General features: G+C 42.1%; 1 protein-coding gene across 2 annotated transcripts in view; it reads right to left on the bottom strand.

Annotated features, from left to right (window-relative positions):
- The window catches only part of CCDC141 (coiled-coil domain containing 141), a 127,590-nt gene that overhangs the window by 83,788 nt on the left and 27,092 nt on the right, over positions 1 to 16,710 (bottom strand). For both annotated transcript variants that reach the window (XM_026668060.2, XM_087949666.1), the window contains exons 3-4: positions 15,134 to 15,325; positions 10,332 to 10,440 (exon numbers count right to left, since the gene is read on the bottom strand). In XM_026668060.2, coding sequence (XP_026523845.2) covers positions 10,332 to 10,440; positions 15,134 to 15,325 — 301 coding nt within the window. The remainder of the gene's footprint in view (positions 1 to 10,331; positions 10,441 to 15,133; positions 15,326 to 16,710) is intronic.

The following is a 16,710-nucleotide window of genomic DNA, read 5'->3' as shown; positions in this document are numbered from 1 at the left end:
CTCTGCATGCTTAGTGAATTGAATTGCACCAAGGAGTCTGGGTGTAAAGGGCTCACCCAGCAATCTGGAGTTTGTAGAGAGGAAAAGGCTCATGATTTTACCCTATTCTCCTCTCAGGCTGTAAAGGGTGTGTGTGCACGTGTGTACATGTGCAACTGTGCAGGTGTCTTCAAGCCAGTCTTAACTGCTGGCTACTACAAAGAGAGTCCCTGCAGTTTTCTTGACAAGATTTCAGAAGTGACTCTACCTTGCCTGCTAATCTCCTGGTCTCTAGCCTCCTGCCTTTAATCAAACTGGTTCTCGGTCAGCTGCTAATTCCCAAATAAACCAGAGTCATGCCAGACATGTGGAATGGCTGGTTCATCTATCACACTAAACCAGCAGTGTTCCACATCTCAAGAGCTGGAAGCAGTGATGGGATTCAGCCAGTTTGCAGCAATTCAGGTGAACTAGTTGTTAAATTAATTGCCCCCCCTGCTATCAAAGTGGATTCTGGGAGTTGCGGTGCACTGCAATGGAGAAACAGGCAATGGAGCAGCAGAGAAGGAGAAGACAGCTTTCTCTTTCTTCTCCCTGCTCCTCCTCCTTTCCTCGTAATGGCCGCTCCATTGCCGATTTCTCCATTGCAGCGCAGCACCCAGGATCCACTTTGATAGCGGGGGGAGGGTAATTTAACAACCAGTTTGCCCAAGGTCAGGTTGACCATTGTGGGAGGCTCATCCCACATGTGTGGCAGAACTGGAGGACTGTCATGCCCCTGTCCGTGTCTGAATCCAAGGAGGAAGACGAACAGCTGACAGGGAGCAGGAGTGTGGCTCTGTTGGCTGCGGAGGAAATTGGGGAAGGACAAAGTCCGGCTGGGCAGAGCAGGGGAGAGGTAGGATAAGGGAGAGAGAGTTCAGAGGAAGACCCAGGCTCACCCCCTCTTCATCCTAGATCATGCAGGAAGGAACGGAGAAGAGAGCAACGTGGGTTGCGTGGCTTACAGGGGAGGAAAGGGCCTTGATTCCCTTCATTAGCCACACCTAGGAATGAGAGTTTAAAAGAGATGCAAACTGAGTGCAGTGTCTGCTGGGAACAAACTAAGTTGATCTTGTATTGACTTTGGTTATCTGCATTCCTGGCATCCTCCCAACTGGGTTGAATTACTGCCGTTCCTTCATGTCTGGAATTCCTTCTCTTGCCCTGCTGGACTAATTACCTCATCTTGCCTTGATTGGACTTATAGTTACAGTTTTTGTTGACCACGTTTTGGACTTCATTCTCTGCAGCCAAAGGCTGTTCCTGGGAGAGTTTTTCTCCAGCCCAGAAGGTAACCAGGACATTGGGGGCAAAGTTGGAGCTAATAAAGGGACTCCTACTGATTATCTGTCTGTGTTGCCTTTGTGTCATGCCCCGGGTCATCACAAGGATGGGGACGGGTCACACCTCGATGCCAACTTGATCCTGGGCAAACTGGTTGTTAAATGATTTGAATCCCACCACTGGCTGGAAGTCACAATTCAGTCTCCTAGCCTTTTAAATGATGGAAACTAATCAAGGAGAAAAGCAACCTAGAATTAAGGAGAAATTCCCTAACAGTGGGGTCAATAAACCAGTGGAAGTTAGGCGGGCTCCATCCCTATAGGCTTTTAAGAGGAGACTGGACCGCCACTTTTCTGGAATGGTGTGAGGTCTCCTGCTTGCAGGGGGTTGGACTAGAGGACCTCCAAGGTCCCTCTGTTATTCTGTTCTTCTGAAATGCTTAGTATCTCTGAACATTGGGGGGAAATTCTTCTTTTCTTAAATGTTTCAAGGGGACAAATTCTTATCTCGGCTTGATATAATTGGAAAGGAAGAATGGAAACATTTTTTTTTAGCCTTTTTGCTTGTTTCTAGAAAAGTGGGAATGAGGGATGGAGTTTTAACAAAATAAAGATTTTTAAATCTTTAATGGAATCTGTTGTTTTTTTAAAAAAAACATTTACAAAAATTGTTTGCAAAGAAATAATATACAATATTTTTTTTCAAAAAAGATAATTCACGCATACATAGGACAAAGGGCATTAAGAAAAATTTGGTATAATGAATGTGATCCCCAAAGAATTGGAGAAATGCTGACTTAGAGTGTCTTAATTCTTTTGTAAAATTATAGGAAATTCAAAGTTTGCTTTTATTTACAGGTCATCTAGTTGTTGAAGCTCAGATCTTTCAGTACTCAAACTGTTCTAATCCCTATTGTTAAGCCCATCTCCAATTGCCTGAGTTCATACAACAAGCTCAGCAGTGGTAGGATTCAAATGTTTTTACTACCGGTTCTGTGGGCATGGCTTGGTGGGTGTGGCAGAGGAAGGATACTGTAAAATCTCCAGTCAGATTACTCAAAATTTCCACTACCGGTTCTCCAGAACTGGTCAGAACCTGCTGAATACCACCTCTGACGCTCAGTCTCTAACTATCCAACTGCATTTCAGCCACCCTGTACAATCTCAGCTGTAGTTTGTAGAAGACAGAATATAAACCGATTATATTTAGGAAAAAGTGGGGAAAGAATGAGATCTGCTAAGAGCAAATTGGTAGACAAATGAAGGGAAGGGAAGCTGAGGAATCAGGTTGTTGCAAAACCAAATTGTTACCCAGCGTCTTTGCTGCCTTTTACAAAAGTTGCTGGGAGGATGGGACCGATGAATTCAGTGCAACCAAAATAGGCAGGCTTAATTTGCACATCTAATTTAAAGCCTGCAGGATGGGGTTAAGAATGAAATTACTATCAAACCAAGCACTCATAAATAAATTAAACAGAGCAAAAAAGGTTACTTCAAGAGGGTGTTACTAATACATGGGCTTCATTAAAAAAACCAAGGTGTTCTTTTCATTTTACCTGTTGATAAAATTGGAACTGACTGCCACACTGGGTAAAATATAAAAAGACAATTTTAATTACACATATATGACTACCTGCTTTTTGATTTCTTATCTCTTTGAAAAGACAAAAACAATGAATAAATTTTATGAGCCTCCCGTTCTTGACCCTTTGGGTAAAAAAAAGAATCCATACTCTACAAAATTATTTTTCTTGTAGCAAACAATGTCCTTATATCATTTTTAGGGATGAGCCTCAGTTTTTGCAATGGCAGTCAATCACTTGCAAATCTTCCAAGCTTAAATTGCAATGATCTTTTTACACTAAGGGTCTTCGAACTTGGCAAGTTTAAGACTCGTGGACTTCAACTCCCAGAATTGCTGAGCTAAGATGACTGGAGGAGGAATTCTGCGAGTTGAAGTCCGCAAGTCTTAAAGCTGTCAAGTTTGCTTTACACCAATGAAATTGTTGGGGGCAATATGCTGACTCTGTAAACCGCTTAGAGAGGGCTGGAAAACACTGTGAAGTGGTATATAAGTCTAAGGACTATTGTTACTGCTAAAGAAGATTGAATTGAGACTACCAAACTTCCAGGCTTCAACCCATTGTTCTAACTTTTGATCAACATTACTTATGATACAAGCCACTTAAGTCAGTATCTGTTTAGTTTCACCCCCCCCCCCAAAAAAAGGATAGAATTTTAAGAAAGCTGTTTTGTTATCAGGCAAGCAACAGCAATTTAAATCTATTTCTTTATGTAATAATCTTCGGGATTTGAGCACCTCACCGGAGAAGTTCAGCTTCCCTCGGTGCACAGAAGGGAATTGTTCTAGTGGACAGCAGGAATGGAGCTTGGGTCTTTGGGATTTTTGCACCCCACTGAAAGAGAGATAGGGAGGGATTCATTCGGCAGGTGGAAGCAGCTTTCAACCTTCCCTGCCAGAGAAGGAATCCAGCAGAGAAGTTTGCAAATGGCGATTACATGATTGCGGGGGGCTACCACTCATAAGTGTGAGCAGGTAACCAAGCTCCCATATTGGAATCAGGTGATCATGGGACAGGGGGGCAAATAGTGTGACATTTTACGAGGGCCTGAGACAGAGGTGGTATTCAGCAGGTTCTGAACAGTTCTGGAGAACCGGTAGTGGAAATTTTGAGTAGTTCGGAGAACCGGTGGTAACCTTCCCCTGGAGTGGGGTAGGAATGGAGATTTACAGTACCTTCCCCTGCCACACCCACCAAGCCATGCCCACAGAACCGGTAATAAAAATGTTTGAATCCCACCACTGGCCTGAGTTAGTTCTTGCTTTAAAGCACCCTTTTGAAAGCTGAATTAACTTTGAAACAATCAGTTGTTAAACAACCTGTAATTTATATGGTCCCCCCCCCTCCTATTTTATCCTTGCAGTAACTTAATGGGTATTTAAGCAGAAATACTGCTGAACTTGTCCAGGGAGCAACAAAATGGGGGGGGGGGTTTGAAACTGGGCCGCCCCATGCTACTTAAGTCTTCTATCAACAAAGCCCAAATATAGTCAATACTCCCAGTGTATTTAGCAGCAATCTTACACAGCTAGTCATCAACTTACAACGGTTCATTTAGTGACCATTGAAAGTTGCAATGGAACAGAAAAAAGTGACTTATGACCATGTTTCACGGTTACGACCTTTGCAGCATCCGCATGGTTACGTGATCAAAATTCAGATGCTTGGCGACTGGTTCATACCTATGACCGTTGCTGTGTCCCAAGGTCATGGGACCTTCCCAAGGGACGTCCCAAGGTCATTTTGCGACCTTCTGACAAGCAAAGTCAATGGGGAAGCCAGATTCACTTCACAACTGGGGTAAGGAAGGTCATAAAACTGGGCAAGATTGACTTAACAAATGTCTCAGTTAACAACATAAATTTTGGGCTCCACTGGGGTCGTAAGTCGAGGACTACCTGTATGCAGGTCATTTAGAGATCATCAACAAGGGAAGCTTTTTAGGATGGTTTGTGTAAAGGCTTCTTTTAGGTTCTAAAACTCCAAAATCATGCCATAGCCATCCTTATTTGGACTGCATCTAGCATATAGTGTAAATTCAGCCATTTGTTTCGAACTGTGATTTATAGCTTGACACCTAGTTCATCAGGCTTTATTCAAACAGAACAAGGGAGTAGTGTGATGCGCAGTGTCACTTGATTCCCGTGTCAGTGGAGCAAAGGGCTGCGTAGAAAAGAAAACATTTCGGAACTCCCTAGGCTTTGAATCTCAACTGTGCTCAAGATTACACTTTAGCTGTCTATGTTCCTACTGAAAGCAAACAAAAATTGGTCAAATGTATTTTGTAAGCTGTCTCTATATTATATTAACTTGATTTCTGGTTACATTTAGACAATAAAACTAGCTGTTTTAAAAGTCCTTTGAATATTGGTTCATTTCATTCCTCTCTGCTATTTCAATAATAGTTAACAGCCAAGAGCTTTTACAAAACAGATCCTTTCTCACAACATGCAGGCCATAATAAAAGTCATTATATCAGGCACAAACGCCTTGACGCAACATAAATGAATTTGTGACTGCTGCCACTCCGAGATGCCAGTGGATTGCCTGCAGCTCCCTAGCAGCCATCTCATCCAACTTCCCAGCACAGATGGACAACAACACTCAGAAGGCAAAACTGTACATTGCGGAATTGCTGAGTACCGGAAACTGATCGTGCTTATCAACATCGCAATAACGTTAGTAAAAAGAAGAAGAACACTTTGGAATATCACTGTCAGGCCTGCCTCCATTCAAAACCCAAGAAAGAAAAAAACCCCAACTCCACTGAAGTAGAGAAGAGGTACCTTTACTGAGTTTGAAATGATAGCGGAGAAAGGAAAGCAAGATCTGAGCCAAAAGGCACGAAAGTTACATATTGAAAGTTTCCCCAAATCCCTCCCCACAGGGACCCAGCCTGAATGTCCAATCCACCTCCCTCACAGTGTCATGTGGAGCAGTGGTGGGATTCATTTTACTATTGGTTCTGTGGACATGGCTTGGTGGGTGTGGCTTGGTGGACGTGGCAGGGGAAGGATACTGCAAAATCTCCATTCCCATCCCACTCCAGGGGAAGGATGCTGTCAAATCTGCATTTCCTCCTCAGTCCTGAGGGAAAGTTACCACCAGTTCTCCGAACTACTCAAAATTTCCACGACCGGTTCTCCAGAACTGGTCAGAACCTATTGAATACCACTTCTGATGTGGAGCACGTCTATCTGGAGTTCTAGGGTGGTCGGTCTTGACTGGGTGTAAACAACTCCATTCAGCAGCACAGTAATTCTTGGGAGCAAAACCTCCCTTTTGGTTCACACGGGCCTTCATCACACCAGCTCACTTCCCAAACCCCAATACCATGCTCCCCCTCCCCCATTACTATGGCAGCCAATAGCAAGCATGTATCAAAGGGAAAACCCATGCTGGAGATCCGAGTGACAATCACAGACATCATTCCTTTGGGTGGCAAATCCAAGAACTGGATCCTACAGTTCCCTGAGCAAGACCCTCAATCCTTCTAAGCAGATATAGGAAATAATAAGGTCCTTAAATATTCTTCCTGCAATTCTGAGTGGAATGGGCCAACATTTCCTCATTTCAAGTGGGAACCACAAGTTTAGGTCTTATAAGCTATACTACCCCAAAATTATTTGACTAGCATTTTCAGCCTAGTCAACACTTCCTTGCTTATTTCTGTTTCTTAACATTCCTGTTTGGTCCCCATAATGAGGACCGTTGCCTTTCTCTGTAAAATGTATGCCCAAAGAGTATCCCATTAAAGTAGGCTCTCCTCTTGGATGAATAATACATTGACATGTGGATAGGATTTGTTTTCAAATACAACCATTATATTATTATATAATGCCACCTTTTTGTGGCAAATTCAGGGCAGTTTAAGAGATCTCTCCAGTGGTGGGATTCATTTATTTTTTTACTACCGGTTCTGTGGGCGTGGCTTGGTGGGCGTGGCTTGGTGGGCGTGGCAGGGGAAGGATACTGTAAAATCTCCAGTCAGAGGTGGTATTTGCCGGTTCTCCGAACTGCTCAAAATTTCCACTACTGAACTGGTCAGAACCTGTTGAATACCACCTCTGGATCTCTCAACATTTTATCTCCAGAGAAGAGCAACCAAAATGATTAGGCGACTGGAGGCTAAAACATACGAAGAACGGTTGCAAGTACTTGGCATGTCTAGTCTAGTGAAGAGAAGGACTAGGGGAGACATGATAGCAGTGTTCCAATATTTGAGGGGCTGCCAAAGAGAGGAGGGGGTCGAGCTATTTTCCAAGGCACCCGAAGGCCAGACAAGGAATAATGGATGGAAACTGATCAAGGAGAGATCAATCTAGAAGTAAGGAGAAATTTTCTGACAGAACAATCAACCAGTGGAACAGCTTCCCTTTGGAAGTTGTGGGAGCTTCATCACTGGACGCTTTCAAGAAGAGATTGGACTGCCATTTGTCAGAAATGGGGTAGGGTCTCCTGCTTGGGCAGGGTGTTGGACTAGATGACCTCCAAGGTCCCTTCCAACTGTTAATCTGTCTTTGACATAGTTTGGACTGATTGGTCTGAAGTTACCCAGTGAATTTCAATAGCTGAGGGTGGATTTGTTCTCTAGTATATTACACCCAGACAGAGACAGCCAGAATTGCTTCATACTTCCTTAGAAAGTGACTAAGGATTGGAAAACTGTTGTGATCTTTTGATGCGGCTCTATTCTGCTGAAAATATTTTAAAGAAGTAAATTTTGATGGGAATTTTAAGTGTCGGCTGCCTTGAGTTTAGCACAATAGGCCTTGCACAATGAACTGTACTGAAATTTCTCCTCCTGAGTATTGTGGATTCTTAGCAATAGGGTGCGATAGGGATTGCTGAAGGAAGACAGAAGCATCCAAAATTTAAGATGTCTTCTTCAAAATTCCTCTTTGGTCATAGTTTGATCCTTTACCTAACTATAAAGTAAACAGGTTTAGGAGCATGGAGAATTAAGAAACGAAAATGTGCCTATAAGATGTATACACAAATTTTCTTTTTTTTATTTGATGCTTCCAAACCTCATTCAGATACTACTTCTAAATTGCTGTGGAAAAAAATAACTCACCTGTTGACAGCTTCCTACTAACACCATTATGTCTGAAATGCAGGGGTAATCAGAATTTTTGGGAATGTCACCTATCCTCCTTATGTTAGGGCTGCTACTGCCAATGTGTACTCTGTTCATTAACTAGGTTTGTCAATACTTATGCACGGAGAGTCAAATCTGCTGTATTAAATATGCCACAAAGAAATGACTTTTGCAGGACAGAGAAAAAGGGATATAGTGGCACTTCGGTACTCAACGTTAATTGGTTCCAGGATGTGCGATGACAACCAAAAATGATGAGTACCAAACATATTTTTCCCATAAGGAATAATGTGATGAGTCACAAGGCAGCTGACACCAATAAGTTCTAACTTGTGCAAATGATGAGTACCAGAACAAAATGTTCAAAATGCACTGAGTACCAAATTTGATGAGTTTCAAAGCAGTTGAGTACCAAGGTATCACTGTATTTCATTAGGTAGGCTAACAGTAAGACCTGATTATGCTTCACTTCTAAAAATCCTGTTATCACTCAACCTATGATGCACTGATCCTAAAATCATAGTATAGCAGAAAATCTGAACACTATCAAGTCCAACCTCTTCCTTCAGCGAAGGGTTAACCATCTAGTCCTACCACATCAGCCCACCTAATAAAGAAACAGATTCCAAACACAGAGAACAGATGTATTACATAGGAGGGTCTCTACAGAGTAAGCGCATTGCTTAGCAAATGTGCTAAGGAAGAAAATCATTACAAAGAAAATTAAACATGGAAACAATCAACTATTTAAAAAAAAACAACAACACGGTTTTGATAGGCTATCTGAACAAAGTACAGTAACTCCATAATTTTAGGGCCACATTGCCAAGAGGAAAGCCATTTGTTCAAAATATTTAAGCATGCCTGGGTTTCGTGTGGTTTTTCGATTTAAAGCTTACTCTGCCTGAAGCTTCATGAAGAAAGTGTATATAAAATAAAATGAGATCTTCTGTTACCATTGCTTCAGAGAAAGAGAGAGTTAATGGACTGCCAAAATATTTTCCAGATTTTGGATGTACCAAGTGCATTGATTCAAATCCACCAGTGTTTCAGCCAATCTGATACCAGTTCCTGCATCAAACGGCACAGTAGTGCCAAATCCAATTGAATCACCAGACATATCAAGTGGGTGTCTCCAGCTAAGCATTGGAGAAATCAATGGGAGGTTCTGAAAACTGGGCAGAGCAATATGTAAATTGAATCATGTCCAGTCTTAGGAATTTTGCACCATAGAAGTGTTCTCTATGCATCTTTGAACGGGCATGTGTGTGTGTGTGTGTGTGTGTGTGTGTGTGTGTGTGTGTGTGTGTGTGTGTGTTTTCGTAGATTTTCACAGGTACAGGTATGCAGGTCTTGGCATGTTTGGGTCTTTTCCCATGTACGATTGAGAGTATCTTGGCAACGTTTCACCGAGGTCCCACTCGCCATCTTCAGGCTGGTGCTTTTGGCTTCATGCATGCTCCATCAACCAATCAAGAAATGACAACACAGCCAACCTCCCCATCAGTATATATCGGGAGACAGCAGCTCAGATCACCCTTTGATTGCACAAGCACGAAGCTGAAAGCACCAACCTGAAGATGGCGAGTGGGACCTCGTCAAAACGTTGCCAAGATACTCTCAATCTTACACGGGAAAAGACCCAAACACTCCAAGACCTGCATGTAGATGTAGATGTAGATGTAGATGTAGATGATGTATATGTATATGTATATGTACACACACACACACACACACACACACACACACAAAATGTGCTGACCAGTTCCTGATCCCTACCCTGCATCTTTTGATCCTAGTCATGGCCAATCATCTGGCTTCTCTCCAAAAACAATGGTGACAAACCCAACAGATTCCCTATATGGGGACACTACCCTTGGGTGGAGTTAAAATAATTGCTACAGATAGAGGTGATTCAAGCCATCTCACTTTTGGCCTTGGAGACCCAACTGGGGAAAAAAATGTTGCCAGGATATGTTTATGCTGTGATTAGCTGAAGTAGGAGTTACCCTTAGTCAATAGTTGAACAGAACTATAAAAATCAGTGACATTTATGACAGCATAAGTAGTTCTCCCTTATGTTATTCTCACAATGGTCCTTGATGCAGGCTAAGCTGAAAGACGGAGACCGGGCACAGAATTTAAACCTAGCTCTCTCCAGAGCAAATCTATAGTGTTAGGAAAGGAACACATTGTGACGTCTGTGTTATTTTTAAAAACTTGCAATATTTCAACCGTGACCAAGAACATTAACTTCAGAAGAAGTTGTAATCAACTTTTATTCAGAAAGACCTTATTTGAAATCTTCCTTGTAAAAGAAGATGCTCCCACCCTCTTCAATACCTTTTGTATGATGTTTGTGCTGATGCAAGAGTTCTTTCAAAGATTCGGGGTTTTCAAACTCTTGAGAAGACTGCAGAAAATCTTCAACTTGGTCAATTTTGGCAGCAAACTGTAGAGATACAGAAAATACACTCTTCAAAGAGCTGCGCATATCATGGAAAAGAATCAAATAAGCTTTTCAACTGCTTTGCACCTTATTAATATATTTGTTCTGTTCTTCTAAAGCTGTCTTCCTCGACCTTGTACCTTTTAGATGAGGTAGATTTCAATTTCAACAGTTCCCAGCCAGCAGCACTGAAAATAATTGCTGTTTCCACTACTTGTATGAAATAGGGACCTCTTCAAAGAATGGGAAACAAGAAGCTGTTATCTGCTTGATTGTTGCCCTTATCCTCTGATTTTTGCTAGCTTAACAGGTTGCATGCAAACAATGACAAATCTGAATTGTCGAGCATTGTGTTGACTTGGTAGAGCAAAGAAAATCAGCTAAAACAGTTCTCTGGCAGGCAACATAATTGTCCCAGCTTTAAAAAAAATTCCCACAGATGTGTTGCTCTACATTTCCTTTCCTCCACATAGCTGCCACTAACTGAATACAGCCTTGAGGAAACAGATGATTGTACCAAACATAATTCCCTCCTTCCCCCAATCCTCACATTGTTCCCTAAAGCAGAATGCTTTGAAATCAATTGAGTCTAAAATCTACCAAACCATCGTACCCTGTAGCAAAATATGCATACCAAGAAAACAAAACAAAAATACTCTCAGTTGCCTCAAAAGGGCCCTAGAAAAGAGTAATTTATCTTCGTTCTCACAGACCTCATTGCAAGTACATCTTCTAAGAGAAAATGCTCATGAAATAATGGCCACTACTGAAAAGGTATAGTTCTTAGCCTTTTTTGTCCCAAAACAGAACTTTGGGAGATTCACTGAAACAATAGATAGATAGATAGATAGATAGATAGATAGATAGATAGATAGATAGATAGATAGATAGATAGATAGATAGATAGATATAAACAGAGAGACAGACATAGATATAGATCGATATATATATATTATTTCAGTGAATCTCTCAAAATTCCTTTTTGGAACAAAAAAAGGCTAAGAATTATACCTTTTCTGTAGTGGCTATTATTTCATGAGCTATATCTATATCTATCTATTGATCTATATCTATATCTATGGCTGTCTGTCTGTTTGTCTATCTATCTATCATCTATATCTTTCTTTCTTTCTTTCTTTCTTTCTTTCTTTCTTTCTTTCTTTCTTTCTTTCTTTCTTTCTTTCTTTCTTTCTTTCTTTCTTTCTTTCTTTCTTTCTTTCTTTCCTGCCATTCAAGCACCCTGCCTTTGTTTTTTGGAGGAAATACTATTAGCTATATATAAATTGGGAATACACATACATCTAGGGGTAGAGAATAAGCTCACATAGAGTTAACCACTGTATGCGGTTGTTAAGATGTGATACGTTTTAATTTTTAGCTGTAATTTAATTACTTGAACAGTGTTAGCAGAGGCAGGCTCTACAAAACCGCACCACGACTAGATGGCAAGAAAGATCTAGAGATTTTTGCTTCAGTCTGAATTTTTGAAACCTGGGCCAAGTAATTTAACATGTTATGGTTTACCATATTGACCCAGTGGGAGTTTAGCCATTGATCCAAAACAGGGCATCTGCAATGAGTGCTTGTGCACACTAGTAGCTTATTGTTTTTATTTTAAGTTTATTTCCCTGATTCATTTTATTTGGTTTCTAATCTCGCTACATATTTCAAGTAAGTGAATAGCTTTGCCTTCTCTCCCCTAAATAAAATTATGCGTAAGAGAGAAACCCCCTGATCAGGACACTTCAGATGAAATTAAGAACGATTGTGAAAAATTATGCCTTTTGCTCAGTCTGCTTTTTCTCAAACATTCTGTTCTGGTTTTATTATTATTTGTATGATAAAAAACAAACGCATTATCCTCCAGCATTTGGGATTTAACTTCCGATTTTCATTAAAGAATATCCTGGAGATGAGGCTTGTGTTTTATCATAATAAAACAAAGATTACATATAATCATATTCTGTCAATTAAAGCAAAGCTTTCCAGCAAGAGGCTTCCAGGATTTTCCATTTGAAATTGATGCGTGTTATTTCCCATATGCCCTTTGCTTAGCTATTTCAAGAACAATAAGGCTGCATCTTTGGTTCCATTTTTTTTTTTTTTTTTTTTGCTACTTCAAGGAATCTGATGGTATGCATAACCAACTGCCTATCCTTCTCTGCATGTGTTTCAGTCCTGCTGAGAGAAATCTCCCTAGTTCAGAGCTGCAACAGCAGGTGCTATAAATCTCCCCCTGGGCCCCCTGTATGACTTATGCTTTGATAATTTCCATATCTGAGGGGGGGGGGCTAGCAATTCTCCTCAAACGTTGGTGCTTCAGTTGCCCAGGAGCAGTGGGTCCAGGGGTGGTATTCAGCAGGTTCTGACCAGTTCTGCAGAACCAGTAGTGGAAATTTTAAGTAGTTCAGAGAATCGGAAAATACCACCTCTGACTGGATATTTTAGGGTATCCTTCCCCTGCAACGCCCACCAAGCCACGCCCACAGAACCGGTAGTAAAAAAATTTGACTCCCACCACTGAGTGGGTCTTACCATCCAAATGAGTTATGGGGAACTCCTTCAGCACTGAATAAAAGAACTGATAGAGCAGAAAGTAACTAAAAGAGAAGAATGGCATTTCGGGGCCAATATATGAAGACAGGCCATTGTTTATTTGTTTGTTTGTTTTCTGCTAAAAAGAACAGAGAGGCAGGTGTAATTTACGGGTAGTCCTTGACTTACAACAGTTCATTTAGTGACTGTTCAAAGCTGCAACGGCACTGAAAAAAGGGACTTATGTCCGATTTTCACTCTCACGACCATTGCAGCATCATCCCCATGGTCATGCGATCCAAATTCACACTCTTGGCAACTGACTCGTATTCATGATGATTGCAGTGTCCCGGGGTCATATGATGACCTTCTGACCAGCAAGGTCAATGGGCAAGCCAGATTCACTTAACAACTGTGCGACCGACTTACCGACGGCAGTGATTCGTTTAGCAGTTGTGGCAAGGAAGGTTGTAAAATGGAGCAAAGTTCCCTGAACAAATGCCTCGCTTAGCAACACAAATGTTGGGCTCAATTGAGGTTATAGGTTGAAGACTACCTATGAAGGATGCAAGCAGTATAGGGCAAAGGTTTGGGGCATTCAGTTGCTTGTCTGTTGTCCCACCCAAGCCAGGGATTCTACTTACTACTCTAAAAGTAATTTTTCAGTAAGACGTGGAACAATGATTCTGCATTTCACAAAGGCACTTATTCTCCAGTTAAGAAGAGTAACTTTCATGCCCCTGTTGGAATCTGATTCCAAGAGGGAGGTCGAGCAGCTGATAGGGAGTGGAAGTGTGACTCCGGTGGCTGTGGAAGAAACTGGGGAAGGGCACAGTCCGGCTGGGACTTCAAAGGAAGACCCAGGGCCACCTCCTCTTCATCCTAGGGCATGCAGGGAGGAATGGAGAAGGGAGCAACATGAGTTACAGGGGTTACGGGAGACTAAAGGGCCCTGATTCCCTTCATTAGCTGCAGCTGGGAAAATAGGATTTGAAAAGGGCGTTTGCGCACAGCATCTTGCTGGAAGCAAAGCAAGAATTATTTTGGTTTGTCAAGTCTTATCTGGGTTCTGGCATCCTCCCAACTGTGTGTGTTTCGTTATCTTTTGAAGTCTGCAATTCCTTATCCTGCCCTGTCTCGTTAATTGCTGCAGCTGTGGTTTGTGTTGATTTTTATTTATAATTTATATGTACTTTGGGTTCGGACTGAATTTCTTCCCCCCCTTTTATTTTTTTATTTTTGTTTTTTTATTTTTTTTATTTCTTTATTTTTTATTGATTTTATTGTGTGTTTTTTTAATTTTTATTGGTTTTTAAAACAAACACAAACAAACAAAACATAAAAACATCAAGCCATCTTCCACACATATATATTTCTTCCTTTTAAAAACTGTTCTTGGGAGAGTTTTTTTTTCCAGCCGATGATAACTGGACATTGGGGGCCAAGTTGGAGGTATTAAAGGGTCTTTACTTACTTTTGTGACTTCGTTGCTTTTGTGCCACATCTCAGGTCATCACAGTAAGAGCAATGCCACTGGACAAATAGCTACTAAAGGCAGCAGTGGGATCCTATCTGTTCACTACACACACGCACAGCTTTTTACACACCAGCTGAGGCCTGCTGCGCCAATCAGCTAAGGGGATAAAGAAGAGAAAAGCACAGGGACAGGTCGGAGGGCCAATCCTGCGCTTTTCTCTTTTTCCTCCACTCAGCTGATCGTCGGAGGCTTTTTTACTACTGGTTTTGCCGAACCAGGCTGAACTGGTAGCATACCACCACTGACTAAAGGGGATGATAAGTTCCCTTTTCCTGGGATGTTAAGGCAGCAATCAACATCACCATCTTGACTCTTTTGACTGCCCATGGATGGCGCTAATTTGGATTTCTCTGGATTTTTTTTTTGTCTCAAAAGTTGCTTCCAGCTCTATGATTTCTATCTGCTAATATCATTTCCCCACCCCATGGTTTTGTTTTGTTTTGTTTTTTGCTCTACTTTTAGTTCTTTTAGTTATGGAAACAGAAAAACAGCTGCAATTAACTTTTTTTTTCACCCCCTGTTCTAAAGCAATGAAAAGCCATCAAGCGGAAAGAGATACTTGAAATGCAATGAGGATTCATTTTCTTTGAAGATGGAAAGCCTTTTCCCTTCTTGTAGACTGACCTCTAGAGCGTTTTGAAAGAAATCCGAACTCAGTTTTAACAGCGTCCTCCGCTTCTCCAGAACAATTGTCAGGGAGTCCCAGGCATCTCCCAGGGATTCTGCCATGGCTTCGTACACCTGTTCTTCATATTGATGCTCCGCTGCTGTCTTGTCGGCTTCCCGCAAGAGATCCCAAACTTGGCCTTCTAAGGGCTACAGATAAAAGAAAAAAAATGGATCAGAAATCAGGACGAAAGTTTCCCACCAGTAGGGACAAAACTCCCTTAGCTTTGCTCTGTTCTTTGACTTGAAAAAATTCTCAGAAAAGTCAGGACAATCCACCTCTCCATTTTACCCAGAGGCAGGGCCACTTCAGGGGTTACAGCATCCTTGCCTTTCCGCCCACTGCAAGAATACCCCTGAATGCTGACTCCTCTGCTGACTTCCTTCTTGGCTGGGCCAGCTGCTGGACACCCTCTGGGGAAATGTCTATGCCTCCTTCCCCATGCTCGGGAGGTCTTGTGGAGGGGCTGTAAATGACAGGGTGACTGTGGTGGCAGCTGCTGCTCTAGAGCAGGGGTGTCAAACACAAGGCCCGCAGGCTGGATCTGGCCAGCAGTGTGGTTGGACCCAGCCTGTGCAGCTGTCGTGGAAAATGTAAGGGGCCGGCCTCCATCGCTTCAGCCCGGTCTACCCATTGCGAATAGGAAACATACCAGCAGTTCGGGGAGTGGCATCAAGCTGGCCACGCCCACTCAGTTGGCCACAACCTAGTCAGCCACACCCACCTGGCCCACTGAGGTCAACCACAGACCTGATGCAACCCTCAATGAAATTGAGTCTGACACCCCTGCTCTAGAGTCTACAGCAGAAATGCAAAAAGAAAAGTGACTCTGCTCTGGTTGTTGTGCCCAAGAGTGGTAGAATAGATATACAATCCAATCTTTCTGCCAGACTCCTGCCTTATCCCCACTGCCCAAACTTATCTAGTGTTGGGGACACTGCCTAGTGTCCCTATCATTAGAATCAGCAGGTGTTTTTTTTCTGGAGAACATTGTCAACTAGGATTCCCCACTCACTTTCATTTGTTTCCATATTCTACTTTCCCCTTAGTATCACCTTGAAGGCACCTCTCTGTTTGGGCTACTGCGTTTCTGTTAGTTGTGTTGGTTGAGAGCCAGTGTGGTGTCGTGGTGAAGGTCCTTGACTAGAAACTGGGAGACCAGGACTCCCACCTTGGAGACAAAGCCAAGGATGGATGATCTTGGGCCAGCCCTTCTGTCTCAGCCCTGGGAAGAAGGAAATATCAAACCACTTCTGAAACTCATGCCAAGAAAAATGCAGAAACTGATCCAGGCTGTCCTAGGAGTCAACATACATCCTTGTAAGCTGCCTTGAGTCTCCATGAGCTAGTAGGTGGCAATATAATTTTTCTAAATAAATAAATAAACTAACTAACTAACAAATAAATAAATGATTCAAAGGTACCAAAAACTAAACAAAGCAAAACTCCAGTCGCACAGCAATTGGGTGGCGCAGTGGTTAGAATGCAGTACTGCAGGCTACTTCTGCTGATCACCAGCTGTTAGGCAGTTCAA

This window comes from Notechis scutatus, chromosome 1 (genome assembly GCF_049901735.1).
Source record: "Notechis scutatus isolate UNSWTSFEM ecotype Mainland chromosome 1, rNotScu1.2, whole genome shotgun sequence".
Lineage (NCBI taxonomy): Eukaryota > Metazoa > Chordata > Lepidosauria > Squamata > Elapidae > Notechis > Notechis scutatus.
This window is presented reverse-complemented; position numbering and strand designations above follow the sequence as displayed.